At 42.6% G+C, this 17,679-nt stretch overlaps 2 protein-coding genes across 4 annotated transcripts; both read left to right on the forward strand.

Annotated features, from left to right (window-relative positions):
* Positions 1–1,333: 1,333 nt before the first annotated feature.
* On the forward strand, positions 1,334–10,243 carry LOC100488536 (hepatitis A virus cellular receptor 1 homolog). 3 transcript variants are annotated; one of them, XM_031898672.1, is made up of 6 exons: positions 1,334–1,506; positions 2,883–3,218; positions 3,635–3,693; positions 5,570–5,687; positions 8,339–8,366; positions 9,877–10,243. In XM_031898672.1, the coding sequence occupies exons 1-6, from the start codon at positions 1,440–1,442 to the stop codon at positions 9,965–9,967; spliced, it is 699 nt and encodes a 232-aa protein (XP_031754532.1). In that variant the 5' UTR covers positions 1,334–1,439; the 3' UTR covers positions 9,968–10,243. The 3 variants fall into 3 exon arrangements, with proteins under 3 accessions (XP_031754532.1, XP_031754534.1, XP_031754535.1); XM_031898674.1 differs by having other exon boundaries at positions 3,638–3,693; XM_031898675.1 differs by lacking the exon at positions 1,334–1,506 and having other exon boundaries at positions 2,483–3,218.
* A 2,531-nt stretch (positions 10,244–12,774) lies between these two features.
* On the forward strand, positions 12,775–16,755 carry LOC101732468 (hepatitis A virus cellular receptor 1 homolog). The gene is made up of 4 exons (XM_004919931.3): positions 12,775–13,622; positions 13,993–14,337; positions 14,575–14,693; positions 16,389–16,755. The coding sequence occupies exons 1-4, from the start codon at positions 13,583–13,585 to the stop codon at positions 16,542–16,544; spliced, it is 660 nt and encodes a 219-aa protein (XP_004919988.1). The 5' UTR covers positions 12,775–13,582; the 3' UTR covers positions 16,545–16,755.
* The last annotated feature ends 924 nt before the right edge of the window (positions 16,756–17,679 follow it).

Genomic DNA, 17,679 nt, shown 5'->3' on the forward strand with positions numbered 1-17,679 from the left:
CCAGTGTTTCAAAGGATCTTACAAAATTTACCGCAGTCACATTGCTGGTAAAATTCCAACACAGACCATGGCTTTACCACCTCTTTTTCTGGTTAGGTAAGTAAAATAGTGGCTGGGTACCAACCTAAACAGTTGTCTACTGCCTTACAGCTGAACTATTACGTGTGTATCTTCCTGGGTGAGTGGATGTGAATTACATAGTGGCTGCATTGCTGGTGTGACTATCCAGCAGGGCCATCACGGGTTATTGGCAGAAAATGCAGGCTGGCCATGTTCTGGGTGCAAAGCACTAGATTACTGGCCTTTTAATACTGGCTCAACCAATTATGTTGCTTCCATGGCAGAACTTGTATGGCTGATGTTCTGTGTTGTATATCAGGATTGAGAGTGTGACTTAATTGCAATTGGTGTTTATTCTTTAACAAATATCTTACTTATCATTCACAGCAGCACCGTGCCGGTCAGCAAGGGAGATCTAGAGAGTAGGCCGCCCCAAGCAGTGGACAATATCTATATGGTTGATGTTGTATATGCAACTCCTATTAAAAAACATTGATTAACTCTTATTTAGAGTAAAATAAAGTCTTATTTTCTTATCAAAACATATCTCGTTTATTATCAGGACACTAATTATAGAGTCATCTGCTGGATGGGGGTATAACTGTCAGTTTCCTATCAGAAAGCAAATGTATGTTATAGGATGATTTGTCCTTTATTATATGTTGTTTGACTTATGTACAAATCTGTAATAAAAATATCTGTTATTTTATAATGCCTTCATTAAAAGTGTATTCGTTATTGTTTTGTTACTTGACCTACTGGCAGTGGTGTAACTGAAAGTTACTGGGCCCTGAGCAAAATCTTTTTAGGACCCTTCTAAAGTTTCTGCTTCCTGTATGTGTATTTTACCCCCTGATTATTCAGTAAGGATGGGGATAATGGGCAGGGGTATAGCTACAGGTGCTGTGCTGCATTTGGATCCTGAGATCTTTCACTACAGAAGGAGACTATGGAGCTCAAAGGGTTCTCTAAGTGATCAGTACAATTTCCCCAAACATAAGGATTCTGCCTCTTCTCAGCTTTCAAATGGGGGTCACTGGCCCCAGTAGGAACAGACTATTGTGAGGCTTCAATGTTATTGATATTGTTACTTTCAGCCCCTATCCTATTCAGTTTTCAGTCTGACATTGACACCACTGCCTGGTTGCTAGGGTAAATTGAACTATAGCAACCAGATAGCTGCTGAAATGAGGTCAAAATAAAAATATTTATAAAACCACCTAAAAATGTGTTTCCTGATCAGTTTTCTTTTTTATTATCTGAAAACCAGTTCCACTTCCAGTTCTTATTTCTCCAAAATGCTTGTGAAACCAACAACATTATGAGAAACCCAAGAGAAAGTCGTAGAATGATCGGAGAGTGAAGCGGCCGCACATACTATGGGGAGGTCAGGGAACTGGGGCGTTATTTCTCTCCGGATTTGCCTCTTTTTATGGCTCCAACCAGGTAGGAGAATGTAAAGGACCTATCAGCATAAAAAGTGCTTTATGGAATTAGGGCAGGGATTTAGTAAATTAATTTACTTTCTTTTTCAAAAATATTACAGCTTCCTTTTTGTGTGCATATTTACTGGGCCTATCATTCATGTCAGGTAGTACACATGTCTGTGTACCCTTCCCTGCCTGTCATCGCTGTGATTATACTGAGAGCAACCTTATTTTATTATATTCAGTCAGTTAAAATGCTATGACTAGAGGTAGAATGAAACCAGGTAACAGATACTTAGACTCACTGGGGTAACAGCCACCCTGCTATAGTTCCAGTACCCAGGCACTCACCCCAAATCTCCCCCTAACTGGCCTTCAGGCTGGGCCCCCTTAGCCCATAACAAGGTTACAGATATATAGAAACATTGGGGTAACAGTCACCCCACTATAGTTCCCGTACCCAGGGCACAAATAAGCACTCACCCCAAATCCCCCCTAACTGGCCTTCAGGCTGGGCCCCCTTAGCCCATAACAAGGTTACAGATATATAGAAACATTGGCGTAACAGTCACCCTGCTATAGTTCCAGGGGTACCCAGGGCACAAACAAGCACTCACCCCAAATCCCCCCTAACTGGCCTTCAGGCTGGGCCCCCTTAGCCCATAACAAGGTTACATATATATATAAACATTGGGGTAACAGTCACCCTGCTATAGTTCCAGGGGTACCCAGGGCACAAATAAGCACTCACCCCAAATCCCCCCTAACTGGCCTTCAGGCTGGGCCCCCTTAGCCCATAACAAGGTTACAGATATATAGAAACATTGGGGTAAAAGTCACCCTGCTATAGTTCCAGGGGTACCCAGGGCACAAACAAGCACTCACCCCAAATCTCCCGCTAGCTGGCCTTCAGGCTGGGCCCCCTTAGCCCATAACAAGGTTACAGATATATAGAAACATTGGGGTAAAAGTCACCCTGCTATAGTTCCAGGGGTACCCAGGGCACAAACAAGCACTCACCCCAAATCCCCCCCTAACTGATCTTCAGGGTAGACACTAACATCTACAAGTAAGTGACTGGGCACCAATAATAAAGCTAAATATGTGGTGTAAAAAATTGAAATTAGCAGTTTCTAACATCCATGTTATTCCTTTAAAAAATTGGCTTTTCTCCAATATGGTGTAACTTAAGCTTTACTAACTTGCACCCCAAACTCTCGCGGGCACCCCAAACTAAATATCAGGTACAGTAAGGATCCTGCCTGCCAGATCTATCAGCTGTCCTGCTGGTATCTGACATTGGGAGATTATTGGGCAGTTGCTGAAGGGGGTGTGTAAGGGGGAACCGCAGACGCAGGCAGTAATTATAACTAGTACTTTCTCTCTCTGGCACAGCACTGTCAGTATCAGGGCCTGTAATTGGATCAGAGGGGGGAAGAGTGCTGTTACCCTGCACATACTCTGTTACTAAGGGTACAATCACCATGTGTTGGGGGCGAGGGAGCTGCCCAGCTTCCAAATGTAACAATCAGATCATCCGGACTGATGGCAGAGAAGTGACCTGGAAGGCATCAGAGAGATACGGACTAATGGGGAGCCTGACACAGGGGAACGTGTCTCTGACCATCACGGGACTGACCGGCAGTGACTCAGGAACTTACTGTTGCCGAGTGGAGACCCCAGGTTGGTTCAATGACCAGAAGGTTGTGGTGTCTCTAGAGGTACATGAAGGTGAGATATTTTACTTCCTATTTGTCATTAAATCATCATCTTGGGACTTTCCTAATACAAGCGGACAATTATTTGCCTTCACTTTCAACCTCTTTCCAGCTTGCCGTTTAAAATGCTGTCTGGTTGATGGGGGTCACTGACCCTGGCAAATGGGACCCTAGCAACCAGATAGCTGTTAAAACCCAAGCTTTAGAGCTGCTGAACAAATTATCTAAATAATTTAAAGAAGAACTACACCCCCGAGCTATAAAAACACTGCTTTTAATCGCATTGTTTCTAACTTTGAACACTTTCCCTGTCACTGACCCCGACCCCAGCAAGTTGGGGTTGGCGACATTTTAGTTTTTGCTATAAGGATATTGTTTGATATATAGGGTCAGTACTGTATAATGGTGTCATTTGTATTTATTTCTCAGCAGCGAGTGAGGATTCAACTGCATTTGCTACAACTTCCTCTCTGACAAACATGGCTCTGGTAACACTTTCATTTCTAGTGATCAGTTGTTCAATGTATGGGGCATAATGTATGGGAATATTCCCCCTTGTGCACAGTCGGGGGGGTGGCGCCGCACCAATATCGTAGGAAGGGCGGCATATGAGGGCACAATATATGGGGCCACATTTCTAACCACTCTGAGTGAGATCAGATGTACAGACAGTTCTTTTGCCTGAATAAAGTCCATTTATTACATACAGTTTCAGACAAACAAAACCCTCCCCACACTTGGGCTCCAACTACTACACAAGGTGGAGAGGATTATTTCCTAGGTGAGACTTCCTTGGGGAATTACCCCACTCAGGACCACTACACGTGGGGAGATGGACCTGGGGGAAATATATCTCCCTTTAAACTTATTACCAGTTCACACCACCCAAAGCAGATCCTGCAGCACCTTGCAAACCTCCAGGCTCTAAATACATGAGTGGTTTTTCATAGACCAGAATTGGGTTGGGCTTCTTGATCAGAAGAGGGATGGCAGAGAGTAATTAGGCATGGGAAGAATCTTATATGCAGGGTTATTTCTAAATTTATGCAAGCAAGTTAAAGTCTATACTTTGGAAGCAAAGGCTGGTACAGGTATCAGACCCCTTATCCGGAAACCCATTATCCAGAATGTTCTGAATTACGGAAAGGCCATCTCCCACAGGCTCAATTTTAATCAAATCATTCAGCTTTTTAAAAATATTTTGCTTTTGCTCTGTAATAATAAAACAGTACCTGTACTTGATCCCAACTAAGATATAATTACCCCTTATTGGGGGCAGAACAGCCCTATTGGGTTTATTTAATGGTTAAATGATTCCCTTTTCTCTGTAATAATAAAACAGTACCTGTACTTGATCCCAACTAAGATATAATTACCCCTTATTGGGGCAGAACAGCCCTATTGGGTTTATTTAATGGTTAAATGATTCCCTTTTCTCTGTAATAATAAAACAGTACCTGTACTTGATCCCAACTAAGATATAATTACCCCTTATTGGGGCAGAACAGCCCTATTGGGTTTATTTCATGGTTAAATGATTCCCTTTTCTCTGTAATAATAAAACAGTACCTGTACTTGATCCCAACTAAGATATAATTAATCCTTATTGGAGCCAAAACAATCCTATTGGGTTTAATTACTGTTTAAATTATTTTTCAGTAGACTTAAGGTAGGAGATCCGAATTACAGAAAGACCTTTTATCCGGAATACCCCAGTTCCCAAACATTCTGGATAACGTGTCCTAACCTGTTTTTCCCTATATTTCCTGGGAATTCAGTTGCTGGTTGGTTACATTTTAATTCTCCTAACTTTCTCAACAACCTGCCCAGGTTTGCCTTCAGCTTTCTTTTAAATATTGCTAAATTCTCCCGATTCCTATCTACCAACATAACCGCCCCCTGGATCCACCCACTTTCTGCCCCTTGATGTAATTACCCCACGCCTGTGAAGTTACCCCACCTCCCTGCCTTAGTGGCCTACATTTTCTGATTTTCCAAGGCAGGAATACTAGGGCTATGAATGTGTATGGGCTTCTCCTGTGGCCAAGCTATGCTTATTAGTTTCTCCATGTAATCTCTTCTCCTAGAAGGCAACAGGCTATCTTCTGGAAGGGTAGCCTCCTAAAATATATATAACCTCCTACTAGATATATAGGGAACCATAGGGTAACAATCCCTATGGCCTTATCCCCTACCACTTCCTAGTTTGCTGTTACTATGCAGAATCACAGAATCACTTTTACTCTTTGCAAATGTGCATTTATTGGCCCTTAGATAGGATGACCACTTCCTGCACACTGTAATATATTGTCAGGCAGGGGGTGGGCACTTCCTGTTGTTATAACTTTATTCCTTTTGCTCTAGGAATATACAGAACCGATCGATCTGGAAACTAAGCCTGAGGCCAACACCCTGCCAAGTATTATAATGGGGTTGTTCCTGTTGGTGCTCCTGGCTGGGCTGTTACTGTACCTGTACACATGTAAGTCATACATTTGCTTGAATCTTGCACTCCCTTCCCATACAGAGCTATTTATCACTGACATGGGAACGCAAATCTTCCCTAAAACTGTCTCTTTTGTGCCCCCGGCTCTCCTACATCTGCACTGAGCACTTAATTGTTCCCATAAATCCATTTCCCTAGTCATGGGACTTTGCCTATATATGTTCATAACCATAAGCCACAGTTTATTTATTTATAACTATAATAATAAAAAAACAACAAAACACAAATACAAGAGTATTGTAGAATTGATACCTATATTGGCTAACAATAAAAATACCTTGCAAGCTTTCAGAGCTCTAAGGCCCCTTCATCAGGCAAAATACAAATGAGAACTGAAATGGCACAACATTTATACTGATAGATCAGAGAGAAGTGTTTACAAGCAATACATTAGGAAGTTACAGATAGATAGAGATAACTTGTGAAGATAGTGAAAGTAATTAAGGTTTATTAGGGTGGGTTGTAAATAGTCCAGGGGTCTGGATTCAGTCAGATCAGATAGTGTGACATGAAACCTGACCCCAAATTAAGGCCCTGTCTTAATGTGTTAAATAACTCCATACATTTGAATTCATAGATCTTCCTTTCTCGTTCAGATCCAAAGTTCCCTTTTAGAATTAACGCCTTCATGTCCTGAAGCCTGTGTATTCGGTATTATTGCAATTTGATCTTTGCACAGGATGTATTTGCAAGTCTCACATCTTTTGCTGTTGCAGGGAAATGTACCTGCTTTAGTTGTTTGGGGAAGAGCACTTCTAACAATCATTTTCCTCAGACTGGGTGGTTGTCTATAGGACAGAAGGGGTAGTTCAGGGAATATCTCCTTTAGTCTGGTATCTGTATGGAGCATGGGCTGCACTATCCTAGCTACCATGAATGTGGAGTCTCTTTATACCAACATCCCACATGAAGATGGTATTGCAGCCTGCCAGTATTTCCTTGAAAAATGTCCACAATGCCAACTCTACAACTAATCAGATTTATACTAACACACAACTACTTCTCATTTGGAGATGCCATATACCTCCAACTGATGGGAAGTGCTATGGGAAGCAAAATGGCACCTCAGTATGCAAACTTGTTTATGGCCCATTTAGAAGAAAATTTCCTGGCTTCCTGCAACACCAGACCGTTGACCTATTTACGGTATATAGATGACATACTTATAATATGGACAGCATCAGAAAAGGAACTATTGACATTCCACCAAAGATTCAACCAATTTCATCCCACGATTAACCTTACCCTCAACCACTCCTCTTCACACATCAATTTCCTGGATACCACTATCTACATCAAGAATGGAATCATACAGACATCCCTATACCAAAAACCAACAGGCCGGCCAGCATATCTTAGGAGGGACAGTTTCCATCCACATCACATTAAAAAATCAATTGTTTTTAGCCAGGCTTTTAGATACAAGCGGATTTGCTCAAATCCTGATGAAAGAAATAAACATCTCCATTCCTTACGGAAAACTTTTGTTAATCAGGACTACCATCCACAGGTTATTGATGATCAGATCCACAGAGCAACTCAAATACCCAGAGACACACTCTTGGATTACAAACAAAAAATAGAAATCAACAGGGTACCAATTGTAGTCACCTACAACCCACAGCTGAACATTATAAGAAAAATAGCCAGGGACCTGCAGCCCATGCTCCATACAGATACCAGACTAAAGGAGATATTCCCTGAACTACCCCTTCTGTCCTATAGACAACCACCCAGTCTGAGGAAAATGATTGTTAGAAGTGCTCTTCCCCAAACAACTAAAGCAGGTACATTTCCCTGCAACAGCAAAAGATGTGAGACTTGCAAATACATCCTGTGCAAAGATCAAATTGCAATACCGAATACACAAAAAGTCTACACCATTCGGGACTGCTATTCATGTGCTTCCTCCAATGTTGTGTACTTGATCATATGTACTAAGTGCCCTACAGGAGGAATGTACATTGGAGAAACAGGGCAAAAACTGCGCACAAGGATGAACCATCACAGATATAAGATCAAGCCCAAAGTGTGTGATACACCAGTGGGACAACACTTCTGCAATCAGGAGCACAGGCTTCCGGACATGAAGGTGTTAATTCTAAAAGGGAACTTTGGATCTGAACGAGAAAGGAAGATCTATGAATTCAAATGTATGGAGTTATTTAACACATTAAGACAGGGCCTTAATATGGGGTCAGGTTTCATGTCACACTATCTGATCTGACTGAATCCAGACCCCTGGACTATTTACAACCCACCCTAATAAACCTTAATTACTTTCACTATTTTCACAAGTTATCTCTATCTATCTGTAACTTCCTAATGTATTGCTTGTAAACACTTCTCTCTGATCTATCAGCATCAATGTTGTGCCATTCCAGTTCTCATTTGTATTTTGCCTGATGAAGGGGCCTTAGAGCTCCGAAAGCTTGCAATGTATTTTTATTGTTAGCCAATATAGGTATCAATTCTACAATACTCTTGTATTTGTATTTTGTTGTTTTTTTATTATTATTTTTGACACTGGCTAACACGGTACTACAGTTTGTTTTTTTTAATTTATAACACAAGACTGTTATATTCAAGCTAAATTTCCAATGTTTTTCTTAATGATGTTGTTTCAGGGAGAAACCACCCATGTAGAAGCACAAGGTAAGGCATAAAATATAAATGGTTATAAAGAACAAATCAACTTATCCCTTCTGTATTTGTCTAATAGAAATCCTCAGGGGTGAATGTAACTTTCCTTTTTCTTACAAAGCTCTATAGATGTGACCAGGTTAGATTGCACATTCAGCTTTGTTTAAATTACCATTGTTTCTTAGGCTGCCCTCCTATTGTATTATAATCTACACTACTAGGCATAGAATTAAATAGGCATGATAAGATGTCATAAGGGCAGACAAAGTCAGAACTAGCTAAAGATAATATTTGTTAGATCAACAATAAGAAGAAAAAGCATCTGAATTAATTCATAGCCTGTACAGAGAGATACCATAAAACTATGGCAGCATAGGGATTCCCCTGTACTAAGCACAATTCAGCAGGAACAGCCCCCTAAGTTTGCTCATAGCCTGTACAGAGAGATACCATAAAACTATGGCAGCATAGGGATTCCCCTGTACTAAGCACAATTCAGCAGGAACAGCCCCCTAAGTTTGCTCATAGCCTGTACAGAGAGATAGCATAAAACTATGGCAGCATAGGGATTCCCCTGTACTAATCACAATTCAGCAGGAACAGCCCCCTAAATTTGCTCATAGCCTGTACAGAGAGATACCATAAAACTATGGCAGCATAGGGATTCCCCTGTACTAAGCACAATTCAGCAGGAACAGCCCCCTAAGTTTGCTCATAGCCTGTACAGAGAGATAGCATAAAACTATGGCAGCATAGGGATTCCCCTGTACTAATCACAATTCAGCAGGAACAGCCCCCTAAGTTTGCTCATAGCCTGTACAGAGAGATACCATAAAACTATGGCAGCATAGGGATTCCCCTGTACTAAGTACAATTCAGCAGGAACAGCCCCCTAAGTTTGCTCATAGCCTGTACAGAGAGATACCATAAAACTATGGCACATAGGGATTCCCCTGTACTAAGCACAATTCAGCAGGAACAGTCCCCTAAGTTTGCTCATAGCCTGTACAGAGAGATACCATAAAACTATGGCAGCATAGGGATTCCCCTGTACTAAGTACAATTCAGCAGGAACAGCCCCCTAAGTTTGCTCATAGCCTGTACAGAGAGATACCATAAAACTATGGCACATAGGGATTCCCCTGTGGTATGGCAAGATGCCCAGAGAAACAGGACTATATCTTGGCCATTCTCACTTCCCTACCTACTGTACCTAAAGCCATTGGACCACATCCTGGCCATCAGACATGATATCCTGTTGAGCAGAACATTTGCAGAACCATGTTCCAGACATGGAAGTCTGCCAGGCATATTATGTAGGTAAAAGGTTATCTGAGCCAATCTTCTGAGCAAAACAGACTCAGGACTAAGAAGCAAAGCAAAAATCAGATCTAACACTAGTAAGGGAAATACAAACTTACCCAGGTTTCTGATACACCGACATACCCTTTACAGGTGTATATAGTACCTTTTATATAGCACCTGATGATTGATAACAAAGTGCATTATGGTCTCTTTTCAGTAACCTCGGTGACTCGAGCCTCAGTGCCCTGGAGAATGCATTGAGCCCAGCACCAGAGAATGTTTATTATATTAAATTTGAAAACCTATGAAGATTTATGTAGTAAAATGAAGTGCCCCTTGTTGGGCATCCAGTGTACTCCCCCCCTGACTGTCACCGGACTCAGCCTGGTGCTGAATATTCTCATTAGTTTTGAAACCCACACCCACGGCATGCTGGGAAAACACTAGCGGATCCTCACTGAATGAGCCCCACCCAGAAGCTCTTTTTCTACCCTCACAATGACGGAGGCGACATTTCACACTCCCAGAAAGACAGTCATTTGAGGAAAAAATGTAAAATAAAAAGTATGATATTAAACAAGAAATTAGTGTTTGTGTAAATGTTGCACGAAATATGATATAGGCAGAGAGCTGTATTTTTAGCCCAGTTGGTGCTGCTGTATTACTATTCTCATTAGGTGAGAAACATGACCAGGCTCTTTGTAATATGTGCAGTGAGTATTCCATGTAATGAATTAGCGTTAGTTACATAGTTACATAGGGTTGAAAAAAGACCAGTGTCCATCAAGTTCCACCCATCCAAGTAAACCCAGCACACCTAACCCACACCTACCAATCTATACACTCACATACATAAACTATAAATACAACCACTAGTACTAACTGTAGATATTAGTATCACAATAGCCTTGGGTACTGTGCTTGTTCAAGAACTCATCCAGGCCCCTCTTATAGGCACTAACAGAATCTGCCATTACCCCATCACTAGGAAGGGCATTCCTCAACCTCACTGCCCTCCCCGTGAGGAACCCACCAGTTTAGTTGCAGTCTCTGCACTCTCTCCAGCTCATTAATATCCTTCTTAAGGACTGGAGCCCAAAACTGCCCCCCATACTCAAGGTGAGGCCTTACCAGGGTCCTATAAAGGGGCAAAATTATGTTTCATCCCTTGAGTCAATGCTCTTTTTATACAAGACAGCACTTTATTTGCTTTAGTAGCCACAGAATGACACTGCCTGGAATTAGACAATTTGTTATCTACAAAAACCCCCAGGTCCTTCTCCATTAAGGATCCCCCCAACACACTCCCATTCAGTAGATAGTTCACGTTTATATTATTCCTACCAAAGTGCATAACTTTGCACTTATCAACATTGAACCTCATTTTCCAGTTTGCTGCCCAGTTATCTAATTTTGTCAAATCGCTCTGCAAAGCGGCACATCCTGCATGGAACTTATAGTTTTGCACAATTTAGTGTCATCAGCAAAAATAGAAACAGTACTGTCTATGCCCACCTCCAGGTCATTACTAAACAAGTTAAAAAGCAAAGGCCCAAGGACTGACCCCTGCGGTACCCACTAACCACACTGGCCCAATTAGAAAATGTTCCATTTACAACCACTCTTTGTACTCTATCCTTCAGCCAGTTCTCTATCCAATTACAAATATTATGTTCTAGGCCAATATTCCTTAATTTGATCATTAACCTTCTGTGCGGTACTGTATCAAACGCTTTAGCAAAGTCCAAGTAGATGAGATCAACTGCCATTCCAGCAATGTTAGTAACATTCTTATGGGAGTGTTGCGCTCCTCTATATCTAGTGGGTGCTGGAAGTTGTATTTTAGCAACTGAAGGGCTGCACTGATTGGGCAATACCATCAAATGTTTGCAGAGCTTTTAACCTTCCTGGATTTTCTGTAAAGCCGCGGTAGTGCTGCACAGTATTGGGTGTTCTGGAGGATTATGATTGGAGCTTGACAGGCCATGTTTGGGCCCAACTGTACCCATCTTACATAGCTACATAGGTAAGTTGGGTTGAAAAAGACTAACAAGGTTAACCCTCCCTAGTAACATAGTAAGTTAGGTTACAACTAAAGGTCCCCATACACATTCAGATTCGCTCGCTTGGGGATGTCGCCAAGCGAGCGGATCTTCTCCCGATATTCCCCACCTACTGGTGGTCGATATCGGGAGAATCTAGGCTAATTATAACAATGGGTATAGGCAAAGTCGGTTTGGGGATCGCATCAATGAGCCGATGCGGCCCCTGATTCGACTAAATTTTTTAACCTGCCCGATCGATATCTGGCCGATTTCAGGTAGAATCAGCCCGTGTATGGGCACCTTTACTTTACTTCCTATACAAATCTGTGTACAGTTTCCCTGCTTTCAATGTGATGTTTACGTCTAGGAAACACAATTCACTATCTGACCATTCATATGTGAAAGTTATTGTTGAATGGCTTACATTGGCCTTCTGCATCATTAAATGCAACAGATCTACAGGACTTTGCCAAAACAGGAGAATATCATCCACAAAAGGAAAGTACGAATGAATATATTGGCTAAACAGCCCCTTATGTAAAAAAAATCTCTTTTCCCAATTTATGGAGGAAAATATTAGCAAAAGAGGGTGCAATCGTAGCACCCATTATCGTGCCTTGTGTCTGAGCATGAAATAGTTCTTGTATAATAGCATATTTAGGCTGATAAAATTTACGGGAAGCATAATGATATCCTAGATAAGTTGCAACAGAACTGTAGCCCCTAAATTGGCTAAATTGGAAAGAGATGTAAATGATTATGCGCAGGAGCGTGTTTATACCTGGAAACAGGACGGGCAAAGGAGACGCTCTGAGGGAGGATCCGTGAGGCCGACACCACCTGGGCGATCAGGACGCCACAATGGAAGAACCTGGAGACAACAGAAGAGAACCCCAGGTGTTTTAGAAACCCTGGCTCCATTTAGAAAATGTTCCATTTACCACCACTCTTCGTAATCCTTTCTGTGTGATACTGTATCAAACGCTTTAGCCACTGCCATTCCAGCATTGAGGTTCCCATTTGCCTCCTCATAAAAGGCAATTAGTCTGGCAAGATCTGTTATAGGTAGGAGATTTCTCTACTTTTTATACTTCATTAAATATAAACAATCATATAAAGTTGCTGTGCTTGGCCACATTCTAAGCACATTAACTGTGTCTTCATGTTCTGCATTCTCCCACATTCAGGTCTGATTCTGATCTTAAAGGTTGCCAATCAAACTGATCTTTCCAAGGCCAAACGACTATATTACAATGAAGGGGATAGGAGCCCTTGGAGCATGAACCGCATAAATGAGTCAATGCAGTCCTTGATTCAATGGGAAAATCAAGCCTGCCCAATCAACAGTCAGGGCCCTATACACTGGCCGCCTAATTGGTCTGAATCGGCGGAACCGGCAGCTTTATCCATCAGGGGTCTGAGAAGGCTGCTGTTTTACTGCATGTTCCACCTAGTGGCCAAATGCAGTATCTAATTATAAGATACTCACTTTGTTACAATAAAAGGTTCAGCGTTTACTATTATAATCTCACCTCAGCCTATCAGCAGAAGTATTTACTGTTCAGCTTATTCAGAGCAAACACCTTTTTGGTTGCTATGGGTTACTGGATAAACTTTAGTGCCTGTTAGATACAGGGGTTCAAATTTTGGGTAAATGAATGGTACAGTTTATAGCACTGACATAAAAATACAATGTTAACCCTGTAAGGTTGGCCAGGGGCCTGTGGTTAAGAGTCACAGAGTGAGATATTTTGTTTTCATTCTGAAACTACCAGCTCTCTCTCTGGTCTCAATACCTGACCTCTAAAGGAAGTCTCAGAGGTTTCCTTCAGATAACGTATAAAGCTGCGAGTGGTCGGCCATTTGTGCTGAGGAACCATGAAGCTTCGCACTTGTGTTCTGCTGCTGCTGCTCCCAGGTAAGTGCCCTTCTGCCCATATGTACCCCTGAAAGCTTTGAGTATATTATATTCCCACCTCCTCCCTAAAAAACTGGCTCTAATACTAAACTGATAGGACAGATAAGAGGCCCCTACCCAGGGGTTTAACTACAGAGGAAGCAGCCCCTGGGAATGATGGGGGGCCCAGGAGCTGTAGGGGGCTCATAGGAACACTGACCAATAAGCAGCTTTATCATCATCATCATTATTCCTCAGCTGGTTTATATCCAGTATTCAGTGATGCTTCTAAATGGTTCCAGAGCTCTGCTTGCACACAGATAAATCTGGAGCCGATTCCTGTAACATTTCTGTGTCCAACTCAGCATAAAATCTTCTGGCTTCTTTGCAGCTCTGACAGTAGGAGCAGAACATGTGAGGGGATCAGTCGGGGGGACAGTGCTATTACCCTGCACTTACCCTGTTACTGGAGGTACCACCAGTATGTGCTGGGGCCGAGGCCATTGCCCAACTTCCAAATGTCTTGATCCGATCCTCAGGACTGATAGAGATGGGAAGGAAGTTATCTGGCACCAATCAGAGAGATACAGATTATTGGGGAACATAGAACAGAGGGACGTGTCTCTCACCATCTCCCAACTGACCTTCAGTGACTCCGGAACCTACTGCTGCAGGGTGGAGATCCCTGGTTGGTTCAACGACCAAAAGGGGGAGATACAAGTCAGTGTAGATGAAGGTAAGGAATCAATCTAAATCCTTCAGTTATTATTCATGTAGGTGCACCAAAAAAATTTCCTGCTCCATACTCTGAAGGTCTCAGGCCTCAGTAATCACATCATGCCCAGACTGTAAGGCACTATGGGTAACGTCAGCCAATCTGGCTATGTGGGGCCACCAATGGGTGATGGGGTTTCTATCCCATCCTGAGCTCACAAGCGCCCCTCTGACATGGTTATTGCTTCCCCCTGGATAGCTCCCATGGAGGAAGAGTATGCTGAAGATATTGTAATCCTGCCCAAGATTTTGCCCGTCTTTGCTCCAGACAGAGCAGCGCTTCAGATCCACCCAACCACGGTTACACAAGAGAATCAGGTATCATTTATTATTTCATTTGTATATTATTTTGTGGTTTAAAAAGTTATAATTTTACTTAATTCAACAGAAACCTTATTAAAAGTGCATTTTTGTTTCCCATAGTTCTCCCAAGACTAGTTACAAATGCAGGACCCTACCATAAAATCATCCCTCCCAGTGCTCCCAGCAGGCATCTTGCTGTTCCCTAACACAGGTTTGCTAATATCACACTGTGATTGGACATTAGAAGGGCGGATATCATACAAAAGCCTAATACTGTCATCTCTGGAAACCCATGTCAGGACTAGCTATTGCGGCAGTCACATTAAAGGATATGTGAAGTCTGTTTCATAGTGTTAGGCACCCCTAGTGAAATAGATCAGTAAGCTTTTCCTTGGGCCGGTGAGAAAACTGCACCACCCATGTAATGCTATGTAAGTGCTGCGCCGGCATCTCTGCGCCTTCCATCTTCTATCCTTTGTCACTTCACATGGCCTTTAATACCTGACAGAAGGTGCCCCTCCCCCATTCCACCTCAATCTTCTCTTTTTCTTCCTTATTCTTTGTTTTCAGACTTTGTTTCTCCTCTTTCGTGTGTTTCCTTTTGTTTGTTCCTTCTATCGATCCCCGCAATCCTCTGTCTGTCACCTGGTTGCCATTTTCACCTTGTTCTCCTTGAACTTTTGTCTCTACCTTATTTCTTCTCCTGTGTAAAGACCTCGACTCCTTATCCCCTCTCCTTATGCCATTCTCTTCTCACTGTACCCCATTATGTGCCGTTCTCCACCCATGTCTGCCCTCCCTACAAGTCATTATCTCTCCATCTTCCCATGTGCTATTATCTTCCACTGTTACATTTCATTCCTCACTCCCCGTGTATTATTTTCTCTCCCTTTCTCCCTCTCCCTATACGCCATTCTCCCCATCTTTCTCCCTCTTGCTCCTCTGTCACAATCTTCTTCTGGCCTTTGGCCAGCTTTCCTACACCCTTGCCTGTAACTTCCAGCTCTCCTCCAACTTTGTTCCGCCATTTTCTCCCTCTCCTTATCTCACTGCACATTTCTTACCATCTGTTTCAAGCCACCTACCCCTCTGCTTTTCTTATTGGCTTACTTAAAGAGCTTCAACTTTAAATTAACTTTAGTAAAATGTAGACAATGAAATTCTAAGGCAATTTGCAAATCGGTTTTCATTTTTTATTGCACATCCCCACAACCTTTCAACTGGGAGGAAGGGGCCAGGAGGACAGGGAGAGGGAGGGTGGCCCAGGGGGCAAATGTTTTCCTTCACAGCCTTCCACTTGTAGTCCAGGTATGGTGAGTCCCGCTAAACTTGGGTCTCCTTGCCTTTGAGCCAACCCTGAACCTCTGGCCATGAAGAACTTAAAAAAGTCTAATTGCTTCTCTATGGTTACTGGACTACACTTCCCATCATACATAAATCCTTGATAATAATGCTGAAAAAGTGCATTTCTGCAACATTTGGACATAGCAATACTACTCTGGAAGGTTTATGTCCCTTTTAACTTTTTGTTCAGCAGGACAGAAGTGTATTATTGCTTTTCAAATGTGCCCCTTATGTTGTTGCACTCCCAGCATGCTTTCTTTCCTAATGCTTTCAGTTGTGTATTTATTGAGGTATATAACTCATATCTCATGTATATCAGTATATTACTAGATTTTTCATCATCATTTATCATATTGAATTTTCCAGGAGACAAAGGAGACAGATCCACTGGATCCTGTGAGAGAGAACAAGGAAATCTCCGTGATCAACATCATTCGCATTGTCTTAATATTTTCTCTCCTTCCACTGGCCCTGATTATATTTCTGTGTACTTACAGTGTATCTATGGGTAACAAACAGTGATACTGTGCAACTCCACATACGGATCTCCATATATGTAACAATGGATAATTATTTCCATCTTGCTTTATATCCCCCTCAGGCTTCTATGAAGGTGTTACTGGCTCACCTTGCAGTTTCAGCCTTGTGTACACCTCCATGGCTTTCCTTGTTCCACTCCATATTTATCTATCACAACGTATGCAACGTAATAAAGTGTTTTATTTGGTTTAAACTGCCAGAGTTCCCTGATCTGTATCAAACACTGTTTCTTACTGGTTCTGCTGAGTCTCTGCGCCTTTGGTCTACTTGACCTTTAGCAAGGCTGTGACTGTGGGTGCCCCCACCTACATGTGGGTTACATTCAGTTTCAAGAAACTGAGCTACGTGCGTTGAAATGCACTGTATGAAGCCATATCAGTTCTATCTATATATGAATAGCACATACAATATGATCTATTGGCCACTTTATAATGGAAACCAGTGTTCTGGAGGTGAAACAAATATTAAATGTGAATCATAGCCATCCGAACTGGGAGCTCACTCCTAGTGGCACAGCATTTGCTATGGGCTAGGGGCCCAGAGAGTGGGCTATAGGAAGGTATAAAGGGCAGGGAACCTCTGTGCGCTGACTACAATGCCAGTGTGGCTAACTGAAAGCACTGGTGCTGCTGTGAAAGTGACTGTGAATGGGATTGAGTTCATCCTCCCGTGTGGCCCACTAGCCCAGTGCTGTCCAACTGGCGGCCCGTGACTGCCCCCCCTGTGTGGCCCCCCCCACCTGTCTGGCTGCTGTGACTGCTTACCTTTGTGTAAGATTTAAACGGTATCAGTACTGAGATTAACTGCCCCCCTGCATGGTTCCACCTCAGATTCAGGCTGTAACCCCCCTGTATTGTTTAAACATGTAATTCCCTGTACTGTTCACACCTTTTAAACCCTGCATTGTTCCCCCCTGCATTGTTCACACCTCAGGCTCAGACGGTAATTACCCACATTGCTCACCTCTTCACACCTCAGACTGTAGGAGCAGTGCCAGGATTTTGTCACTGTATGTACTGCCTGCCCTATGCTGCCTGTGTGTATGGCACACGCAGGCAGATAAGGGCAGGCAGAGTATGACACACACAGGCAGGGTAGGGCAGGCAGAGTATGGCGC

The sequence above is a fragment of the Xenopus tropicalis genome, chromosome 3 (genome assembly GCF_000004195.4).
Source record: "Xenopus tropicalis strain Nigerian chromosome 3, UCB_Xtro_10.0, whole genome shotgun sequence".
Lineage (NCBI taxonomy): Eukaryota > Metazoa > Chordata > Amphibia > Anura > Pipidae > Xenopus > Xenopus tropicalis.

Coding starts and splice junctions, on each gene's coding strand:
- LOC101732468 (XM_004919931.3), top strand. CDS start 13,583: ATGAAGCTTCGCACTTGTGTTCTGCTGCTGCTGCTCCCAG. Junction 13,623..13,992: donor TCTGCTGCTGCTGCTCCCAG/GTAAGTGCCCTT, acceptor GCTTCTTTGCAG/CTCTGACAGTAGGAGCAGAA. Junction 14,694..16,388: donor CGGTTACACAAGAGAATCAG/GTATCATTTATT, acceptor TGAATTTTCCAG/GAGACAAAGGAGACAGATCC.
- LOC100488536 (XM_031898672.1), top strand. CDS start 1,440: ATGGGGAGGTCAGGGAACTGGGGCGTTATTTCTCTCCGGATTTGCCTC. Junction 1,507..2,882: donor CTTTTTATGGCTCCAACCAG/GTAGGAGAATGT, acceptor TCTCTGGCACAG/CACTGTCAGTATCAGGGCCT. Junction 3,694..5,569: donor CTCTGACAAACATGGCTCTG/GTAACACTTTCA, acceptor CTTTTGCTCTAG/GAATATACAGAACCGATCGA.